The following is a 24,071-nucleotide window of genomic DNA, read 5'->3' as shown; positions in this document are numbered from 1 at the left end:
ATTTCAGAAATGTGACAATCAGATGCGTTTCTGTGCCTTGGGTGCAACCGAGTACAATGCGCATGAATTCACTCTTGAGAAACAAATTAATACTTCATAATTTAAGGTTTAAATTACACACACACATGGCCCGAAGATACCCATCGAATGGGTGCGGATTGCATGCAGAAAAAAAGAGCGAGAAAAATCAAACTGTGATTTGATATAAATGTGTAATTCAAACCATTAGTGAAATGAGTGCGTAACACTTGTTGTGCAAAAGTTTTGTCATCATATTTACCATCTCTTCCTCACTCTTTCTTTTGTGACCCTTTTCTTATTTTGGCTGGTTTTTTTTCTTTTTGGGTCTGTTGCAGCGTCGCAACGGTTTTCATTCATTCCATCATCGAATTTTGATGACGAAAAATATGTCGAAAACAACAAGAAAAAAAGGGCAAAACAAAAATGATGTAATCGATGTGATATCGAGTGCATAACTGATACACGTATTGATTTCGTGATTTTCGTGATCGATTTTTTTGTTGCATTTTGCGTTATGTCTTTGGTGATCCGTGGTATCATAATATTGAGATGTGCTTACATGTGAGAATTCATTGTTCGAACGTCTTTTTGACTCATCATCCAAAAATTGGGCATTTGTCACGAAAATTAACAGACAGGACCACCAGAGAAGCCCTTCACGTTCGAAAAGCGGCTATTTTGCCGCGTTTTTTGCTCCATCGAACCAAGTTCAAGCGGAAAAAATCAAGTTTTTGAAATAAAATTGAACTCATTCTTATTTTATATATACTCTTCTTGAGGTTTTTAAATCAATTATATAGCAAGAAGATTAAATTCGATTGTCAAATTCAATCTTGATCGCAAGTAGGTTGGTCTTAAATCAAATATCCTGATTAAATCGAATCTCAGCACGAAAATTCATCGGACAAAAAATTAAAAAAAACACAAAAAGTTGAATCCTAAATCAAGATTCTTGATACGGAAATAGCTTGAGTGATGTGGTTTAGCTGGGGCACAAAATTTCTGCAAGCCGATACGTTTTTTCCGACCGCTTACTCTAGCGGCTAAACGGAGTGCCGCCCGTTGGCACAATAGCAAATTAGTAAAATAAATAAAGATTTTTCAGTTCATAAATTTCACGTGAAAATGAGCGAAATTTGTGGTATTTGTGAAACGGTTTCAAATTTCTACCTCTCCGGCACAAGGGAACGCACACACACACTCACACAGGCCTAAGTGCACTTGATGTTCATAATAATCGTAGAAAATTTAAATAAAACCACAATGAACAAAATCGCTCGTTACGTGTGTTTTCATCGTAAAAATCACTTTTTTGGCTTCGAGTGATTTTTATTGGATTTTTACACGCGAGAGACACAGCCGTCAACAGCATGGCCCCTGCCTAGTTAGTGTATATATGCTTTTTACCGGAAGCCGCAAATTCGACTCTACACTCAAACCACAAAGTATGTTCCTTTTTTTCGGGGAGAGAATTTACTGCACCATCGATTTTCTAATTGAAACGATGATTGATTCGAAACTTTTCGAAAGCCACGAATTAAAAACCAGGTAATTGTTGTCGGCAGTATGGAAAATGAATCGATGCGGATTGGATTACATGTGGTTCTGTGCATTGTTTTCGTTTCTTTTTAATTTGACACCACAGGACATATACGCTGTTTTTCTTTATTCTAGAGCATTCGGCGGTCACTTCCACAAGCGTCTGCAATTAAAAGAGACGAATGAAAATGAGCAAACGAGCGGACGAGCAAACATACAAATGGAAATAATGCTTCTGTTCATTGTTTGAATTACCGCTTCAAGTGTCGAATTTAATACTGATTAACACTGATTTAATCGAATAGAAATGCACAGTGGAATGATATTGTTAGTAGTGAAAAAAAAGTCATTCATTTCTCTCACTCTCTTTCTCTCCATTTTTTTTCTTCTATTCGTTCTTTTCAGTGAACGAAATTCAATTGAATAAATTACCATAATCACGATAATTGTCGATACTGTTACTACTCACAAGTGAGATTCGGATCAGAAAAAGAAAATCCTGGTGTGTTAAGTAGCCACAGTTTCGACACCTTTTACTTGTTTTGTATTCAAGTCAAGAGACTGGGCGATGGAAAAGCCATACATCAATTTATCATAAAATTCATAAATGTGTAGCACATCGCCATTTGATCTGGTGGCTGAGCCCGACACCGATTGTATCATCATTACCATACGCATCACAAGTAGGAAGCATTGAAAGTACACACAGCTTATTTTGGTACATAAAAAGAGCATTCTTCAACGTAAAATGCGCTCAAGTGAGTTTCATCTCGTCAATTCAAATGATGTTTAAAGGGCCATTCATTCGACGCGGTTAAATACAAACAGAGAGATATACATGTTTGGTGCCGCGCACTTACAATGACAACATGTGGAGTACGACTAAATCCGTTTATTGTGTTTTCCACTTTGAGAAAAGAGGTGTTGCGCCCTACACACTTTACAGCAATTGCCATTGTGTGTTTTTTTTCTCTTCTACTTCGCAATTTCAATAGAAAAGCCCACTTCATGTATTCTAATGATGATGCCGAGACTTGAGCAGGAAAATGTAGCAATAACATCGTTTTGAATGCGACGAAGTCAGCCACTTGAATGATTGAAAAGCATTTCATGAGCTAAATTTTGACTTTATTCGGGTTCAAAATGGTATAAATCTTTTGTGGTGTCCGAGTCAAAGGCCATAGATGTGTGCGATTCCAAAGCTATGGATTAAGCACTGGTGCTTGCTGGACAGCAAGACTTTTGGTACGCTAAGCATAGAACGATTTGAGCCATTCCTTTCTTATAGAAGTAATTCAGTGGAAAATCCTCACTTGATGCCATAGCAGCCAATCAAAGAGCGTACAAAATGTTCAAAATTTTCAAAGTATTTCCAATGAGAAATGATCCACATGTAATAAACGTCATTAATAACGCATTAAAAAAAATTATCCTTTTATTTTCATTCAGAATTATAAGAATACTCCAAAAATTCCACAATTTGTTGAAGATAAAGAGATGTGTTTTTCAACGGAGAAATCAAGTGAAAAGGAATTTCCCTTAAATCCAATACAAAAATTGGCCATTGTGACTCCATTCAGCCACATAAATCTCCAATCAGCTCGAAGTCAACCTCAGAAGGGCAAACAAATGGAGTGTAATGTACACAAAAACCGCCTATCCATCATTTGTTTGTGTGTGTGTGTGTGTGTGCTTTTTTTCTTCACCGTTTGGTCGCTTGTGGTTAACTTTTTGTGTATTTTTTCCGATTTGTTTGCATTTTCGGCATTTCGTGACCATTGTTCAAAGTTGCCCAATTGATGTCCGTACGCCCAAAAACTCGCATTGTTCAACGGTAGGTTTTTCTTTCTATTGTTTGCATTGCTACTTCATCTGACCGTTTCGTTTATTTGTTTGTTCGTTTTTTTTCTCCTCCTTCTCTTTTTCAGTGTCATTGGATTTCTTTAATTCCGTCTATTAGGGCTTTTTCTCTGTTATTGTCATGTCAAAAATGAAACGATGCCGATTCGAAAATGTGAGAATCGCGCGAAAACTCCAATTATTATTTATATATTTTTTCCTCGAGTGAAATTGACGAGCATTTGAAATCGTTAATCAAGTATAATTGTTAAGAAATGTTATTGTTCAGTGTGTGTTCCATTGGCTTCATGCTCATAACAGTACGCCATGTGGATCACCGTCGTCGTCATGTATTATTTTAATGTACATTATTTGCCATTTGTGCTCTCAATTCTATTGATGTGCCAAGGTAATCGACCACAAAATGCCGATCTCGCTCACTCGACATACGTGCATGTTTATTTGCTTTTTGTCAATCAAAATGCCTTCGGGTCGTTTGGTTTCTTTTCCATTCGCATCTTGTGATGCGTGAGCATCGATATGTTTTTGATTTTAATGTAAATTAACTCGATATTCTATTTATTATTAAATTTTTCTTTATAGTCATGAATTAAGGTTAATTTTTGAGTCAATGAGCACCTTCTGGGTGTGTTTGATCTGTTTTTTTCTCTTTGGTCGTTCGCTCTCTCTCTCTCTCTCTCTCTCTCTCTCTCTCTCTCTCTTGCTTTCAGTTTATTTCAGAGTTTTTTTTCCGTCTTATTCAGAGTATGAACCGTTGCCATTTACGAATAATGAACGCGGCATGTTTTCCATGGGCGGACGTTTCGATTTATGCTTTATTTTTATTTCAACTGATCGGTTTTTGATCGCCTTTCAGCGCGCGAAACGGCCAACATTACCATTTCAATGACCACACGACCAATACACATTTCATATATTTATTTGTTGGCTGAAATCGACGATTTTTATTTTCTGCCATTTTGGTTCGTTTTTTTTTTCTTCTCTTCTCTCGTTTTTTACGCGTAAAATTTGCTGCTTAACAATCGTAATTACATTAATTTAACGTCAAACCCAACCAATGAACCCTGCCAACGCAACAACCAAATGATCAATACACACGTAAGAAAAACACGAACAAACTTTAATCGCTTGAATGAGACAATTTAAATCCAGATAAGTTGCATTCCATTAAATAAAATTACATTCATTTCAATTTCGAACAAAAAACGAATAAAAACTGCTACAAGCCCAATTATACGCATACACATTCTATGCATCATTCGCTATTTGGGATGAAGGAGAACGAACTTCTTTTAAAAATACATCTTCACCTTTTTTGCTTCGTTGCCTACCTTTTTCGACAATTTTGCAGACAATGACGACGAAAAAAAAGCGAAATTATCGCAAATCATTCCGATGAATGATCGCACAGACCTATCAGCCAAAGGAATGATTTGGCTAATGCAGAAATACTCCTTTCGCAACAGCAGCAGTCGCTCTTTTCTCATCCGTTTTTATTGAGAGTTAAACCGTTTCTTTCTTCGTAATGTCATTCAAAAAGGAAATGACCGGCTCATTCATCGAAAACTCAACAATTTTTTAATTTATGAACAAAACAGAAACTGTTGAAAAAAAAATAGGTGATAATTTTAATCCTTTAAATACATGTCATAAAGAGCAAAATGCTTATAATTATGGCAATTGGGAGATTACCAATGCTCTTGAAAATTTGCATAATTGCGTTTAGTCTATAAAATAATTATTGTTTTTTTTTTGTTCATAGAAGGACAAGTGACATTCCGTAACGACATGTAGCGACAGCTGCTTCAAAATAATCCTACACAAAATACATATCCACTTCATACGGCTGCTTGTGCAAGAAATGTTCACCGTGTCTTTGGTGCTGTCATTTCTGGTTGTTGAATTGGTCGATTTAGTGCATTAAATGTAAGTTTTTATGTCCGTTTGTCCAATTTTGATTCAGCACATTTAATCAAACAGCCGGTGATTTAAAGAACATTGTGCGCTGCAGTCGTTGAGCGACGACCGACGATATAAAAAAATGAAGCGACGACCATTCAGTTTGTTTATTGTTCAATATTTAGCTGCACTTTTGTTCGATTAAATCATCTCTGTGGTACCTTTTGTGGCTGTGGCATCTGTTGTGTGTGTGTGTGTGTGTCCTTCATTCGAAAAGATTGATCAAAACGAATTTTGTGCATTTATTTTGCTTTTTAACGCGTAATTGCTGCAGGCTCATTGTAATTTCTACGTTGCTGCAATGTTTTATTACGGGCTTCGACATAATAAATAAAATCGTTTCGTCGGTCATTTTCGCAATGGACAGAAATTCGTTAGTAATTTTCGTTTCGAAAAATCAACGGGCTTTAGAATCCACGGGACTTTCATCAATGATGCGCGCGGACTCGCTCGTTCGCGTTCTCATCCAAAAGTCTTTTGACCGAAGCATATATGTAGTATTTTTCGTTTTGTTTCCGATACAACAGCAAAAGCACATTCCAGCAAACACACAAAATATAATAAATTGCAGGTTGTCCGCCGTTTTCTTCGCCTTATCATCGCCAACTAAACATTCATTAAAAACGTCGAATGAAAAAATGGCGGAACATTTTGTGTCCGTCACAAATATTAATCAATGAATTCATCATCTTTTACGTTGACATTGAAAGCAGAACGAACGAAGCCTTAACTTGAACAGTTTTTGATTTGGTTCTTGTGTGAAACGTGCGCGTACGGCTGTTCTTGTGAGCGCATCAATTCAAAAGAGATTGCGACGCGCATTGACGTTGCGAATTCGCAATAAAAATCGAAAGCGATCACAAATGAACAGAGAGAATAATGCGATTTCATTGTTTTCAAATGTTTCAAATCTTTTATCCTTTTTTTTCCGCCTCATCCATTCGCACGTCAACATTAAGGTCTTTTGATTGTGTGCTATTGTTATATGATTTTTTTTTTACTTTTCTGTTCGGCTGCCATGGAATTAAATGGAATGAAAAAAAAACGAGTAACGTCTTTATCGTTATTATTATTTTGTGTTTGGCACGATGAATTGACTTTATAATCCAATTTTGGTTCTTTGTTGGGAAAGTAAAAGGCATTTTTGCGGCTTAATTCTGTTCTGGCTACTATTTTATTGTTAAGTGCCGCATTTGCAACGACTTAATTGCAATAAATGCAGAATGAAGTTGCAGTTTCGTTCAGCGAGAAAATGAAAAGAGGGAGAATTTTTCATCGTCTGATTCATATTGGTCCGTGAGAAATTTATTAGCTTGCAAAAAGCATCGATTTTAAATGCACATTATCAATTTATATAAATGCCATAGTTGGAGTGATATTTTCAATGCCGCGGCAATGCATCCAAGAGAGTTGGCTGAATTTAAGGCCATTTGTGGTTTCCTGCACTGAATGGCAATCACATTTGAATCATTCAGCTAAAATGTTCAAATGCATTTCGATTAATCGGATTTTTGTGTGAGGGGGTTGTTGGTTTGGGCCGTGCACTTGTTTGGTAAATTTCAACGAAAATCCACTATGTCAACACGTGTCGCCGCAATTAATATCCTATTTACCATCCAAATGCAGCCAATGCTCTTTAAAAGCCAAACATGTTGCGCGTGGTCGAAACACACAAAAGAAAGTGAATCGAAATTCACTTCAAAAACACACACACGACCGAAACACAGCCAAAAACCACATGAATAATCGCTGCACTTCCATCACTAAATCAGCGTATCAAGCATCATATTCCATAATGTGTGAATAGAATGCGGTTCGCACTACGCACCGGATTAGTTACGGTATTTGTTGCAGATTATTATTCATTTATTTATTTATATTCGTTGTGTCAACATTTTGAGCCGATGACAAGTCGACAACGATAGAGTGTCTTTTCGAAGTAACGAAATAAAAAATCTTCTATATTCGTGTGGCGTATGTTCAATGTCAACCGATTTGATTTATTGACTTGAGTGAATGAGCCGAAATTCGCTAATGCGGAAAAGAGACACGAAACATGAAACAAAAGTCCTGTAAAAATGCACAACGGAAGAGAGTGGAGCGAAGAAAAAAAACTCTCGAATTATGTGACGAGAAAAATTAAAACGAAAATCGACTGTTTCATAGTTTTTTATTCTGTCATAAGAGAAGGTTGCCGTGGTTCCACAAAGTTTTCATTCATATTTCGATGGCCGGATCCATAACGAAATGGAAAGAAGAAGGAAAAAAAAATTGTGCGGTTTACTGCTTGAGTTAACATCAATGTATTTATGCCATAATCACACGAGCAAACATTTATTTTATGCCGTTCATCGCGCGTTCACCAATTTATGGTATTTTGATTCTCTACATTGATCGATTAGATTCTTTCATTCGGTGACAACACATCATCTGATACATTTACAGACTTCAGCAGCAGCAGCCACCACAGTACGAATAAAAAAAAACCGTCCTGCATAAATATGAAGAGCGAAAAAAAAGTTGTTTCATGTCTCGCAAATAAATATTTCATGTTATGCTATTATGACGGCTAATAAAGACGAAGCGAATGAGCGAGAGAGAAAAAACCTCGAGCGGAAAAATGTCGAGAAGGAAAATTGCGTTGAAAATCATAAATGGTAAGCTCAGCAGAAAATTGCTCTTTTCACAAGGGAGACAGACGTTGTGCAGCCTCTCGACACTTAGAAAAAGTGTGATTCTTTTTTTTTCGATTCGCTGAAAATGTGGCAATTTTCCAAACACGTGATAACGTCATTTAGAATTATCGCGCTTCAATTACACTTCATTTTTTTCATGTTAAGTGTAACAATTTGATGCTTGACAAGCGGAGGACTGACGCTTTAAAGGCCAAAAGATATAGCGAAATTAGGTATTTATAGCGTTTTTCTGTGACGAAAGAAAAAAACGAATCAAAGAAATGACAAACTAATTTTCTTGTTCGATTTGTTGAAAAATTCAAGGAAATCTTTTTATGTGGAAGAAATGAGAATTGTGACCCCAATCGATGTATATATCATATTGTGTGTACAAACGTATAATCGTTCGATCAAATCGATATAGTTACCCTCAGTATTCAGTCACAAATGGGTCGATATTTCAACCGTTCTGCAGCCGAGAGTCGATTCCAAGTAAATCGCTTATTGAATTTTCATTTTAATGTTGCATGCAAAATGTTTACTTACTATTTTCTATTGGATGTTTCTCTCTGTGTCTCTCTGTATTAAACTGGAAGCAATCTAAAAGCCCAATAAAAACCGACACAAAAACAACAAAGAGAGCAGCCATCAGTAGCAGCAGCAGCAGAAAAAAAAACACACATCGAGTAAAATAGCATCTCAAAACGGGCACATAATGGTGAGAGACGAGCAAGCAAGCAGGAGGAAGTTGAGAAAACGGATGGCTTGATACGCATATTATCCAAATGCATAGAATTTTTCCACATAAAACAACCATTTCCTTTTCCATTAAATGGAATATCAACCGAGTCTCTGAATAGATGAAAATACTGTAAAAATGGCCTTTTATATACATAAGACGTGGCGTAATTTCTTCCTCTCGTACGTTTGTCTCCCATCCACTTGCACTGAATACATATCATAAAAAACGGCCAATACAATGTGTGTTGGTAGTTGGGGTACATTCTGATGGATTTCGACGTTACTTTTTCTCTTCTCTCCTTCAATCGATGATGAAAATTTAATAAAATGATACTAAAGAAAAGAACAAACGAAACGACAAACGATGAAGAAGAAAAAAAACTACAAAGTGTAGAACTCAGCCAAAACTAGCTAACCATCACTTATCTGGTTTTAGATATTCGAAGGCAATTCACATTATAAGTTCCATAAGTACAAGGCTTGATGCAACGATCAAACGCGTTCGCATCAATTCGTTTGGTTATGCGTTAATTTTGCTTTAGTATGCAGTGCGCGTCGTTTCAATCGGCTATCTCTGTCTTTTGCTCTCCCAAAACCGTGTTATATATCGTTCGGCGCTCGCGTTCATCAGTACATAGAACGAATGGAGGGAATGAAATCACGCAAACACCCATTCTACGACCAAACAAATACCTCATTGAGTAAAATGAATGCCAGAGTACATAGACACTAATAAATATACGATGCCCTGGAGGCGGAGCCCATTTTCCACTTGTATATTTGCTTTGCCGCAATGTTCTTGAGGCAACCAAAGCAAACGAACACGTTACGCATATACATGCGTAAATGGCCCTCAATGCACACACTCACGGTTTCGATGAGACGGAGACCAAAAAGCAAACGAACCAACAAACGGGGAATGAGGCAGAATCAACGAGTATATGTTGAGGCCTCACTACTACTTCTATGCATCAATCGGCTGCATATATCCGAACGATATAATATACACATACACACATCGTTTATTCCATCGTTCGTCATTCGTAGCACTCGTTCGGTTCTCGAGATCGTTGTTTCGTCAGTACACATTTAGAACTGGTTGGGTGATGTTATAGCGCATTTTATTCGCCTAAAATTCACAACAACAACAAACTAAACCATTTCATTTCACACGATTCAAAGTCTTTGTTACATTTATTATTATTACTATTCGACGACATAAACTATTTTGGTGTATTGTGCGCGTTTCGTTTTTTGTTTTTCTTCTGCTCATACATTTGATCGAGTCAATTATTTGCTTTTGTTTCGTTCATAAACATTTATTGAAGTGCAAGTTTTTGTACAATTGAACAATGACAGTGTGTGGAAAATCGAATGAAAATAGCAACATGAATGCACAAAGTCGCAATTTAGTTGCTAATCGACCGAGTTTTATGATTACTGACATTTTATCGAAGGCTGCCGTTGAAAAAGCGCCGACAACACAAAACTCCGAATATCTACAACATCTTGAACGTTTTTCGGCGATGAATCATCATGGTTTCGGCATGATGATCCCCGGACAAATGCCAACCGCTGAACGCAAAGACACATTTTGTGACAGTGACGATGATGATTTACATGGATCAGACGATGCTGATGGCCAAAGCACCGATGGAAGCAATCGTAAGTTTGATTTAATTTTAGTTTTCAACTTATTTCTTTGAATTCGAAAAAGTTTCAAATTTACTTGAATTATTGTGAAATTTGGTTTAAATAAGTTTTAATTGACTGAAAAAAAAATATGATGGAAAAATTGAACTTTCAGATTTTAATTGGATTTTCAAAACAAAAAAAAATTGATTTAAAAATTGATTCAAAAAAAATGAAAATTCGATTCATAATGTAGACAGTTCAATTTTTTCACTGTTTCGTAATAAATTGAGCGTTGAGTCCACATAGTTTTATTAAAATGTCGTGTTTTTCGTGATTGACAAATTCCAGATGGTAAAGATGATGACCTAAACGAGTCAAACCGTAGTGGTTCATTGCCATCGGATCGAATGTCCAATAAGAAACAACGCAAGGCTCGCACTGCTTTCACTGACCATCAATTGCACAGCTTGGAAAAGTGTTTCAGTCGTCAGAAGTATTTGAGTGTACAGGATCGTATGGAGTTGGCCAATAAATTGGGTATCAGCGACACACAAGTGAAAACATGGTTCCAAAATCGACGGTAAGTGATCTCAATTCAGATTGTTGTTGTTGGTTTGTTTTTCCATTTCGTCGAATTTGATATGATTTACGGAATTTATTGTTTTCGGCGTACGAATGAAATAATGTGGTTGAACAATGAGCTATGAGTCTATGATGCGTAGTTTTGCGGTGATTCGGTTCGGTTATTATCTTTTGTTGTACAAGTGGGAGCAAAATAAATTGTTATTCAATGGAAATTAGTTGATTTGGTTGAAGTTTTCCTTCGTTTTGGCACACAGAGAGGCGAATGAGTCAGCGGCTTTTATTTTGTATCTCCCGTACCGCTTATCGGTTATGGAGCAAAACAGCCAAACAAAGAGAGCAAAAGAGAGAGAGAGAAAGAAAAAACCATTTTGTATCTTTATTATATTACTCGGCTGTTCGAATCAATGCAGCAAAAATTGGTATTAACTAAATGATTCATATTGACGCCTTTTCAATTACGGAGCAAGCAATACAAACACACAACAAGCATAATGCGACAAATGTCGAACAATATTTTACGCTTGGCAAACACGAAATGATAAAGCCATTCAACCCAGGCCCAAGTGTATTTATTTATTGAACGCGTTCGCATAAATGTCTCACTCATTCTCTCTCACGCGCACTCATTCACTCGCTCTCCGATGCCTCGCTATGCTCAAAGTATAATTTCTCGAATTATGGGTTCATAAATCGAGGTTTTTGTCTATGGTTGCAATTTCGTTCTGCCACTTCACGAAAGTTATACTACCATTTCCATTTCAATAAATTAGACACGGTATAAACAGCACAGTATGTATGTACAAGTACATTAGCCAATGCGCAATGGGGTAATCTTTCACTTTTTCAACGCCGCTGCCGTCGTCGTCGTCATTGACTCGGCAACGAATGAAATCATTTTGGTTTTTCGCCTGAACGGTTTTTCGTTAAATTTTATGTGAAAGCGTTTGCTGTATTTTATGCTAATGTATAAACAGTGTGCGATGGAAATCACTTTTCACTTACAGTGACAACGAAAACTGAACCAAAAGAAAGAGAAAAACACAGCGACGCTTAATTATAAACGCATTCGACGGAATGAATCTGATAAAATTGAGCGATCCCAAGACTTAATGCAAATAATAATTTTGTCATTTGACCACCCACGAAACGATTAAGACGATGTGTTTATGGCACCATACCAACAATCTCAAGACGACGACGAAAAAAAGACACAATTCGAAAAGCGATAACACAATAAACGAAAAGGTGTGACACTCACACACCGAATTTCCGTTATTTTATTGGATTTTAGGTTTACACATCCTTTCGCATTCCTTCCTTCCCATCCCGATTGGAGATGAGACTAGTAATCGCATTTTCAGTGTGAGAGATTGTCAAATAAAAAAGCTCTCCAGATATTCAAGAAGATATTGAGTGGTCGGGACGAGAGAGCGTGAGACTGAGATTGCAAGAGTGCGTATGCGTTGAGGTGCCAAAAATCATTTAGACATAAAATAATATAATGGCATTTAATAAGGACAGTTTAACAAACAAAATAACAATAGAGATATGGAATTTATTTATGTAATCCCTATTTCTTCACTTCTCTCTTCTTCTCGTTGTGGCTGCTTTTTTCGGCAATATAATTTCTTTTGTTCTCTTTTGGTTGGATGCTGATTTTGTTTTGTTACCGTGTGGGAGTTGTAGCTTTTATGCAATCACCATTGTGTTGAGATGCACTCGACAAAACCGCAACAGCGACGACGATGACGACGAAAACAATTCGAAGCACCTATTTATATTTATTTTAGATAGGGATTATGAAAAAAAGGAGAACTCTTAGACAGGCTAATGTACGATTTTGCTGCGTTTTTTCTTCTTCTTTTGAATCTCATTTTATTTTTCGTTGTTTTTTTTTCTCTGCCTCTCTTTGCTTCTCTATCGTCTTGTTGTCATTTTATTTTATTTTTTGGGTTTTTCTCGTCGGTTTGTTTACCTGAGCCTGTGCTGGTGCAATTTATGCGACGTGGCGCCTGGCGCTCGGCTTCTTTTCCTCTCTGTACCCTCAGAATAAAAAGTAATGCATATTTCTGTTATTATTATGATTATCTATTTACGTTTTGAGCCTTCCTTTTCTGCTGCTCACAGTTCTCTTCGTTCTCTTCTTTTTGTTCACTCTGTAACCACATTTGCTTTCATCAATGTGTTGTCATTTATCTGAAAATGAAAATTGCCGGTGTGCAATGCGTACAAACTCTCTGTTTGATATTCTTTTGTTTTCTCTCATCATTCCGTTCTTTCATATTTCGCATGAGTTTGGTATTGTTTTTTGTTGTTTTTGCCTCCTTTCCATTGTCGACATCAACAAAAGCCTATTTGTTTTATAATTTGCTACGCATTGTTTAAGAGCATTTTGTTATTGTTGTGTTGGTAATTTCCAACTTGATGTCGACTTGCTGTCGATGTGTAATAGTTTGATGGGCAGCAGTCGATCGCTTTGAAGAGAATTGTGCATGATTGATTGGCTCGGTTGGTAGGTGAAACACCTCTGACCGATCGATCCTAGGTAGTCGTATGCACAAGCTGGAAAAAACAACAGATTTCGCATTTTTTTTGTTCAGAAATTGCACTTCGGCGACACCGAAAATCGTTGAACATTTTCGTCTTGGGCGCCTGTTGCCAATCTCTCTCTCTATCCGGCAGGTCGACAATTAATTATGATTGACGGTTTCAATGCGAAAATAGCCAATTTCGTACAAACACATGCATATGAATAGATAAGAAAAGGACACGGCAGGATAATTGCTTCTTGCATTGGATTATTTTACTGCAAAAATGATGATGATGATGAGTTGAACAAAAGAAAAATAATATTTGGCCCGGATTTGGCGCCATTCAGCGAGTTATGTTCTTCTCTTTGGTCAAAATGTGTTCGCTTTCTATTTCAAAAGTTGTGCAAGTGTTTCGGCGCCACTCGATCCGGATATTCATTTGACCACATCACAACACACTCACTCACTCTCGCACACACACAAACACATGCCTTCTGAAACAATTGCAGTCGAGTCCATTTTAAAAGTTTCGTCCATTCGGTTACTTATATTGCTATAATTAGAGATAAATGGAGATTGGGAAACAAAAACTCGGCCGCTGCAAAGTCAAAGCGAACGACTGAAGTGAAAAAAAAACGCAGAGAACGAGCGAGAGAGAGAGAGAAATAGAAACGAAATACCAGAAGTAGAGATAAATAATTTTAATTTCTATAAGACAAAGCTCTTAAACGACCGAACGAGGATAATTAAAGACTTGGAAAAAAATATGATTTGTATAAAGAGCCAAGTTACCGCTACCTGATCCGATCCAAACCAATCCGCTTCTTGCTTTAGCACTCTTATTCATATTAATAATCGTTTTGTACATATAAATCCACTGCCACTATTTCGAACAGTTTTATCGCTCTTTTTTTTTTACTTAACCGACTTCCAATTCTCGGTCATTTATATATTTCTACCTGTCTGCAGCTCCGACACTTCCATTCGAGCGAACCGAAACCCGGATCTAAGATCATTCACGCCGTAGTTTTTTTTTCTGCTGTTGTCATTCATCTTTTGTTGTTTTCAATTTTCTAAATCACACGCTCGATGGCTATAAATTCCGTTTATTATTTTTTTTGTTTCTATCAATGAAATTAACGATAAAACTCTCGATCCTTCTTTATTATTATTTATCGATTTTACTATAATTCGATTTTTTTTATGGTTTACAGAACGAAATGGAAGCGTCAAACGTCCGTTGGTTTGGAATTGTTTGTTGAAGCTGGCAATTATGCGGCATATCAGCGTGCCTATGCAGCACGGTATGGTCAAATGGAGGGATTGCCATCGTATGCGACCAATCCATTAATGATGGCAGGTGCTGGTCATCCGATCGGAATGCCGCCATCGAATCTGTCATCCGTTGAGAGTTACTATCAGCAAATTCTACAGAATGGAATGAATGGAATTGCATCACAACATGCAAGCATGTTTGGAGCTCCACATCGCCCATTGGCAATGGTGCCACAAATGCCTGGGGCTGGCTTTCTACCCTTAAGTCCACCGAACAGTCTGTATCCAACATCACGGCTGCCAAGCACTTCACCGCCACAACGGCTTAGTCCAGAACAACCGAGACCACATAGCTTGAGTCCAGCCGCCTCGAGTCTGCCATCACATTCACCGAAAACATCACAGCCATGGCCAACAAAACAACCATCCACACACAATGCATCAGGCGATGAATCTGATATCGAAGTATAGATTAATTTAGCGATGATCTTTGAGACTATTCGTAAGAGAAAAAATGAAACGGTATTTAAAATGTTTTTGGCAAATAATAATATAAAAAAAGCAGAAAAAAAACCCTTTAGACATTAAGATTTAATCGATATAACCATAATTATTTTGTATGTATTTCGAATTTATCGTTATTATTTTTATAGAGCATAAATAATCCGTGTAATATTTAAGATCCACTTTTGAAAAACAACGACATTAAAAAACCAAAATTCATGAATTAAACGAATGTGTTTTATTTTTGATGAGAAATTAATTTGAAGGAAATGGAAAGGAGACAAAAAAAGAGGAATAAGGCAGAAAAGAGAAGGACAAAGGTAAAAAAAAACTTGAATTATACGTAAAAATGGGATCAAGGATAGTTCCGTTCTTTGAAGAAATGAGTCTTCGAAGCAAAAAATTCTTCGAACTCAACTAAATCACATTTAAATTGATTGAAAAGCTATTGTGTGTGACATGAACATGCTACGGCTCATTTTTTTCCGTTTCTGACAAGAATTCAATTATCGTGTTCTTATTTATGATTCCGTTTTCATTTTCCATCGGTCAAATTTAATATTTGACGTTGCAATCTCGATAAGTATTGAGCATTGAATCAAATGCCAAACATCAAATGGTCAAATTAATGGAATCGCATGATCTCGGCATGTACGTTATTCAGTGTGGCTGGCCGCTCATCGACGAGCTATATGTTACCTGAAGAATATCAATATTGAATAAATGCTATCCAGCCGCCATATGGATTCCATTTAATCGTCAATTGTTTGTGGAATGCACGCTAAACGCAATCCATTTTGATTCAGGGGAGCCGGTGGCCAAATGAAATATTCACTCCAATGCCAACTGAAAAGAATTATTAGAATCAAGCATTTGTTTGATGGTGTGCCATGTTAAACGTTACACCAGCAGTTGATTCATTTGATCGATTGGGTCGGTGTGCGTCATAAAATACATTTATATATCAATCGAATCCATAGAAATACACTGGGCTGAACAAACAAAAGAGCCTCGAAAATGCGCTTGCCGGCTCTTGCATGTGCACAATGCAAACACACGGCGGCACATACAATGAAAATGCACGACACCAAGATTCGAATACCAAACAACATGCCCATTGTTTCGTCTTTTGTGTGTGGCTCCGGCTCCGGTATTAAACATTTCCGTCGCATACACAAATTATGATGATCTAATATTTATTATAAATGTTTGATTTGGTCTATCACGCAATCCTATCATCTGTTATTTAGCGGACGAAAGCGAAACGACGCGACTGAGCGTCGAATCAAAGCCCAATGGGCTTAATAGCATTGATTCTTGTGAATGAATGGACACGGTAAAATTACAGTGTGTCTCTCGTTCGCGCGCGATGTAGTAAAATTTTGGGAAGGTTTACAGAAAATCAACGAAAAACACTATGATATAATTTTTTGTTGTCTTTCCAAAATGAGCCGACCGAATTCTCTGAAAACCTTTTGTGTTTTTTATTTCGTTTCGGCTCTGATTCCTGTTTTTGTGTTATTTGGCGCACTAATCGAAATGGTCAGTCAGAGTCGGCGAGAGGGAGAGCGAGAGAAAAATCGAAATTGGAACCTTAGCACACAAATTCATTTCTGCTCCATTAACATTTTTAATTTCAGTTTTTGCGGACCATGGACATTCAAGTTTAAATTAGCCACAAATTATCCCTCGCAAACATGCTAACGAGAATTCAACGAATGGGGAATTTTGTCAGTGTGTTTGTGTGTGATGTGCGCGCAAGCAGCGTGCGCGCACTTTGAAGGCACTAAAAACTTTTATTACGACCAATGAATGAATAAAAAACCAACAACAAGAAGCGCTAAGGATGTGCATTGGAACTACACGTATCCATATGTTGAACGATGAAGCTCATTGCGCCTCACAATGCATGTCTTCGCCCTGGAGAATATACTAAACCACAGCATTCCAAAATGATTATTATACACAATTCCAATTTTATAACTACATTTTCGCTCACTCACTTTTCCTCGTCTTCATGTTTTTTTATATAAGTGCATTCAAATACCTTGTTCTTCATCTATCAAAACCAAATTTGTGCTCAATATCATATATTAATTTGACGTACGAACTGAAACAATTTTCTTTCCTTTTCTCACTCTCTGTTTTGTTCCCCCTTTCAAAAATGAAATAAATGTTTAATTTTTAATTTGACTTTTGTATTTTTGTTCCGTGTGTGCTTCAATATTCCTTTTGTTGATCGAATTCATTATATGTATTGCCTTTGTGTCAATAGAAATGAAATGTATAAAGTACACTACGCTCTTGCTCGGGCGAAGTGAGTGAGAGAAAGAGAGAGAGAGAGAGAGAGCATGAACCAACAGTTGGTTTTGCTTGGTTCGAATCATTCATGTGGAAAGAGAAAAGAAATTTACAATGTGCTAGAACATTTTACGCTTAGTCGCGTCGCGCGCTCACTTTTGTTACCAAATTAATTAAAAGAGAAAAATTGAATTTGGTTTCCCCGATGAACAGCGATATAGATTCGATAGAGTGGTAAAACATGCAGTAGGACTTTCCATGATATTTATTGACAGATCCCTAATTTGAATTGTATGTTAATTTGTGCGTTGATGTTCAATCAGGCGGATGAATTAATTGGATTTTGATTTGGATTTGTGATTGAAATCAGGATGTTGACAAATAAGTGGCCACTGCCCACCAAATTCCTATTGAATTGCCGATGAATTCTGGTTCTTATCGACTAAATCTTCATTTTTATCCACCAAATCGGTGATTTTAGGTGTCAAAACGGGGAATCTGAACCATTTTTAAAGATGACACACAGCCGGTAAACATTAAGCATTTTTCAAACACACATCGACATTATCAGCGACAGTAGATTAACACACTCAGGCAACAATTTAATTTCAATCCATTGACACTGGTTATTGTTTTTTTGGGTGATTAATAATGTGCTATGATGCATGTGGGTTGAATAGTCGGAAGATCTGATAACAAGAAACTAATTAAAACCTAAACGAAAATAAATTAACCTGCAACTTCAAGTAATGTAAATTATTCGATGAAAACAAAAATTGCAGCAATAAATGGATTGGCTAAACAACAAACATACCTCGGGCAATAAAACAGGTGCAAGCCAAGAATTGCACACATTTCAACATGACACACATGCATAAAGAGTCACACATATGTTTTCGGTTTTTATTTCTCCATTTCGGTCGACACTTTTATGGCATCTTAAATGTTTCATTGCTGTTTGTTTGTTGCATATACGGCTCGGCTCATTCACTCCAAATAGCAATAAAAAAAACAAGAAGAAACGGAACTGTAAATATTTTCCCATTTTTACTCCCGTCGATTGTCGGATAAAGATCATTTGTGTTTGTGTGTGTTTGGTGGCAAAAATTCATTGATTTTTATCGCTGCATTTAGTCGAAGGTGCTAGAAATGTCTACTATTTGATGAGTCGCCATTTGTTGTGGCACCAAATCAAAACGAATTGCCATCAAAAACGGAACAACCTGGTCAAACCGAACGAAAAACAAAAATCAAATCCAAATCTGTTGTTTTTAATCAACAACAACAAGAAAAATATTGTTAAAGGTGTAATCAAATAAATTATACGTATTTTCATAATAATGAATGCAACTTGCGTTCGCACACACACACACACACAAACACCGAATGTGCACTAGACAAAAATCTAATTGATCCATATCTATTTTATTACACTCTATTTTTATTTGTTTCCTTCTTTCCATTTCTCAACTTCTCTCACTTTTCACAAAACTGCGAAAAAAGAAACTGTTGTTTTCGGCTGAGTGTGTGACTGTGTTTTCGGTGAAGATGTGAGAAAAATAACGCAACAGCAGAAGCGATGAGTTTCGGTTAGCCTAGTACCCTTGTTTTTGTGTAATGTGTCGATTGCACACGGGAAAAAGAAAGCCCAAGCACTTGGCGTCATTGGTGTGTCTCTCTCGCCAGAGCCAACCATCGCAGATAGAGAGTGTGATGTAAACGATCGATGGCGTCAAAAAGAATCATGCCGAAACAGACAGTCTTGTCTACAATGCTGAGTTTCTCTTGGTCTATGTTTGCCCTTTTTTACACCGACATTAACCGATAATCATTGAAAAGAATTATAGCAAATTATATCGGATTATTTTCATTTACTTCACATTTCCTTGATGTGTCGGCTTCTGAATCAAAAGCTACCATTCATAAAAAAAGATACAAAAATTTTCACGATTCCACAGACAGAGAGAGAGAGAGAGATAAACACGTGATACGAACAGACAATCACAGCGAAAATTATTATTTATTTTACCAAAATTGACGGAACAAAAAATTCATAGAGAAGAAGAGTAATCAAGTGAACATATCTCGCTCTCTCGATGTGATTTCCTTCTTTGAGCTCTTTGCATGAACTGGATCGCGCAAATTCATCTAAAAACACAGCCCATACGCGTAATTAACTTATGCAATTTTATCTAACTAAATTGCAATTAACTAAAACAATGGAAACAAACATGCGACTTAGCGATTGTGGTAAAGTGATGAGAAGATGCACTGCTTAATCAACTGACGATGCTGTGCATATTTCTTTTACCGACAAGTGGAGAATGAGAATGAGTGGGACGAAGAGAGAGAGAGAGAGAGCGAGCGAGCGATTGTGGAGTGTAACATATTTATTTTGATTGAAAATGTGGTACACACAAGCGTTTCAATCATTAGCATTTGTATTGTTTCCATATTTCATATTTTGCTTTAGTTGCGAGTAATTGAAATGTCTTCGTCGTTTTCACGTCAAACGTACTTAATCCATTTCGCTGTGTGTGTGTGTGTGTGTGTGTGTGTGTGTGTGTGTGTGTGTGTGTACGTTTCGTTCGTTCGCATAAAGTTCATCATTCATCCATATTCATGTTCCTTGTTTTGCAACTTGCACAACTACCGCATTTAATCGTAAAATTTCTCTCTATCTCAACGTTCAATTTCTTTCTAATTTTCGCACTTCTTTCACATTGCTCAATCGAGTCGATTGCCGCTCATTATACAAATTAAACGAAATTCTGTGCACTGTTTTTTTTTTGCCCTATGTTCGCTTGTAATCGTTGGCGGTAAAGAAGAAAAAACGATGACGGCAATTTTTTAATTGCATTCAGTATTTATACATATCTCCGAGGCAGAGGTGGCATGAACCGAAATGAAAGATGAAAATGAAATAATTATTTTTTCTTCTTATTGTGCTCGGTGGTGGTGTGCACAACACTCTCGGAACGAGTTATTATTAATTGTTGTTATTTTAATTTCGGGGTGTTTGTTTGCGAGCGAGCGAGTACGTGCGCTGCAGAATCGATGCTCGATTCTCACGGCAGTAATCTTCCTTATTATTTAGAGACGTCTGCTTAACAATTCATATCAAATGGAATTTGAAATAGATTAATTGTTGTGAGCGATAAACAAAATGTATACAGCCGGTGCTGTGAGGCTGATGAAGACAAACATATCAAGGGAGCGTGTGTTTCGTTCTTGAGAGAAAGACAGAAGAAGCCATGGAATTTTTTTCCAGCACGTTCTACATACACACAGAACGAGATGATTGTTGTGTATCAGTTGGCATAGATCTTGTCTTCGGTTGGGATTAACGGTGCGCGCCCTTTAACATCATCCAACAGAACAACGGCAATTTAATTGTTCGTAATTGTTTGCACTTTTTTTGCATTCGGTTGTAAAACAATCGCTAAGAACGAGAATAGGAGAATGAAGAGTGAGAGCGAGAGCGAGACACATATAGTGTGTGATAGAGACAGAGATGATTTTCTTGTGAGCAATTATGTTGTTTCTTGTTTTGCGCAGAATAGTGTCGAAATCAATTATGAAGCACGTATGAAAAAAAAACTAAGTCATCATCAACAACTATTTATCAATTTCATCAACGGAATGCCATGAATGCCAAGTAGTTGCTGCTGCTGCTGCTGCTGCTGCTGCTGCTGCGTTATTATGTTGTTTTGTTTGTGCATATTGAATATGAATAATTGGAACTTGCCACGAATTATGCATTCTCTTTTCACTGCTGCTTGCTGTTGTTTTTCCCATTCATCGCTCTTCATTTAGACACATTTAATAAAAAATAAATTGCAGCTTCGATTGTTTCATTTTTTCTTTCCAATCTCTGCCTATCTCTCCCTCTAATGTTTGGCTCTAATCATTATTGCTCTGTGATATAAAAAACTTTGCTTAAAATCAATTAAAAGTGTGAGTCTATTGTTTCACCTGCGCTAGCGCGCGCACACTTGGAGAAAATAAATCACACAAATGCTACTTGCTGTTCAGTGAGTGAGCACTTCTGGTATGTAGTACATGATTAGTTCGTGTTGACTGGGAGAGAAACAACGACAACAATGCACTCGCAGAGAAAGAGATAAGCCAATCTGATCTCTATTGAATGCTGCGCACGAAACAAATGCATTCCATCTTCTTCACCAAACAATCAACAACTGCAATTGCCTTCGATAAAAGTGAAATAAAGTTATTTCCATAGATGTATTTATGCTGGCTTTTGGTATTTAATAACCATTTTTTCCACCGTTTGTTTCTCGATTGGCTTACTTTTTTACGGCTGAACAGCACAAACAAGCAAAAACTTGCGAACAATACACAAATTGTACGTTTGCCATGTGTTTGTGCTTTTAACATGTTATTTATGTGAATTCAATTTGCAAAAAAATGAAATAAATGTGCCAGTTTCCATTCACATATATCCATTTGGCATAATTCTTGTGTGGATGAGTGTTTTTGCATATTTTTGATAGCGCCAAGTGAGCGAGCGAACGAGTGATCAACGATAGACTTTCAATGGAAAGAGGCTCATGGAACGGATTCTCATCGACGAGGAAATTCATTGTGTTTTAATCGAATGTGATGGCAAAGGAAACATATATCGCAATCAATCTCTTTCTTGTTTTCATCTCTCGTCACATCACAGTCGACAACTCACAAGACACCACGAACACTTTAATGAGACGCAATTAGTGATTTGTTTGTCTAGCGTGAACGCTGTTTCCGATAGGAAAAGAAACAATTAAAATTAAATCAAAATGAAGAGAGCACTCAGAAGTAAAAAAAAAAACGCGTAAATTGTGCGACGATGATGCTGTGGCCAGTAATCGGTCAATTCAAAACGAGATTGGAGTGCGGCGAGTTTAAATCGATCACCGCCTCGTGGAATTGGGCTCTTTGAAATGATTCTTGGTCGATTATTAAAGTAAGCCGAAAAGTACCTCAATTCAAGCAATTAACAATTTAATCAAAGAAAATTACCGAATTCACACACACACACGAACGCCGTCTTGAACAAAGCATTTTTCAATTGGCCCAGTATTTATGTGTCTGTACCCGTTTTGTTGGGTTTTCACATTCGACAGCAGCTATTTAATCATTATGAAAACGTTTTACGGCCAACTATCTTCCTCTGGTACACTGGGCATTTCATTCAATATTTTTTTTTTTTTTTGGCCAGAGGAACATAAACGATCGGATAGAGTTGCTTGTGGCGATGAGTTTTATGAAGTATGTTTTATTGAAAATGATTTTCAAGAAACGAAAAAGTAAGCATTTGATTTAAGCCGCGCGCACACACATCATTTCCGGTATGCGCGAGAGGCCTTTGTTTTTTTCTCTGAACTTGATGAGTCCATTCAAATGTATGGATGGATGGAAGGTTCGATGCATATCCGAATTGACCGCAACACACACAAAAAATGGATCGCAAGAGAGGCATAAATCTTCGGCATAACTAGAATGGATTCACTTTGTATCGACAATTATTGACGGTCGATAAAAGTGGAGATCTTTTCATATTCAATTCAATCCCGAAAGAGAGAAAAAAGGGTTCAGGTCACCCATTTTTTTAATCTAGCCTTTATTTCATTCTAATGACAGACACTTTCGATATTTGCTTCGGCTTCGAAATCAAGAAAATGAAATTATTAATAAATTAAAAAACAATCAAATCAAACAATCAACATGTTTTCGTCTTTTTTTCTCGGTCGGTTTGTGTGTTTCCTTTTTCATGTTTTCTGTTGACTGGAAATCACACTCTCTGCCAAAGAGGAAGTTTTAATTTGATATGTGTTTGATAACACGAGCACCGATTTTGATATTATTATTATATTCGGTTGGCCTATGAGAGACAGAGAGAGATACGGTGAAACGGAAGGGTCAATTGGATGCGATAGAGAAATGTGTAAAAAAAAAACGTCTGTAAATGTGAAACCTTTTCGGTTCAAATAATAGAAAAAAATACGACTACACAAAATTTAAATGATATTTTGATTGACACATTCATCGAGCGCATTTTTCCGCCGTGATCCCTGTGTGTATGCATTTCTGCTCAACCGTTGAAGAAATTAGATAAATGTTTACCATTTAATGGTGTGCTCGGCACTCCAATTACACCCAACATCTTGACCAACTCGGTTAATATGCAATGCACTCTACACGCACCAAAATAATAGTCATCACCGTTTTCACAATGCAAACGAGAAATCGAATACACAATTATTTTTTCGACGTACTCGTATTCCGATTTTTCAAAAAATTGAATGCCACTAAATTGTTTTGGTACGTTGAATTGGCTATTCGTTTAGCTTGAAATGCATGACACACACTACACTATATTCATTCACCTACACGCGAAACCTATACGTAAACGGTTTGTCCGATTCCTTTTCTGACCGGTGTT

At 36.9% G+C, this 24,071-nt stretch overlaps 1 protein-coding gene across 1 annotated transcript; it reads left to right on the top strand.

Moving 5' to 3' along the window:
• Positions 1-7,563: 7,563 nt before the first annotated feature.
• LOC129569493 (homeobox protein B-H2-like) lies at positions 7,564-15,533 on the top strand. The gene is made up of 3 exons (XM_055448339.1): positions 7,564-10,460; positions 10,779-11,010; positions 14,761-15,533. The coding sequence occupies exons 1-3, from the start codon at positions 10,148-10,150 to the stop codon at positions 15,290-15,292; spliced, it is 1,077 nt and encodes a 358-aa protein (XP_055304314.1). The 5' UTR covers positions 7,564-10,147; the 3' UTR covers positions 15,293-15,533.
• Positions 15,534-24,071: the final 8,538 nt, after the last annotated feature.

The sequence above is a fragment of the Sitodiplosis mosellana genome, unplaced genomic scaffold (assembly GCF_009176505.1).
Source record: "Sitodiplosis mosellana isolate CC-2019 unplaced genomic scaffold, AAFC_SMos_1.0 Smas_scaffold_38, whole genome shotgun sequence".
Classification (NCBI taxonomy): Eukaryota; Metazoa; Arthropoda; class Insecta; order Diptera; family Cecidomyiidae; genus Sitodiplosis; species Sitodiplosis mosellana.
Note: the sequence above shows the minus strand (reverse complement) of the source record. Positions and strands in the feature narration are given on the sequence as shown.

Bases quoted from the DNA above. Each gene is read 5' to 3' on its own strand.
- LOC129569493 (XM_055448339.1), top strand. From the start codon at position 10,148: ATGACAGTGTGTGGAAAATCGAATGAAAATAGCAACATGAATGCACAA. The intron at 10,461-10,778 runs GTAAGTTTGATT...GACAAATTCCAG, and splicing joins AAGCACCGATGGAAGCAATC to ATGGTAAAGATGATGACCTA. The intron at 11,011-14,760 runs GTAAGTGATCTC...TATGGTTTACAG, and splicing joins ACATGGTTCCAAAATCGACG to AACGAAATGGAAGCGTCAAA.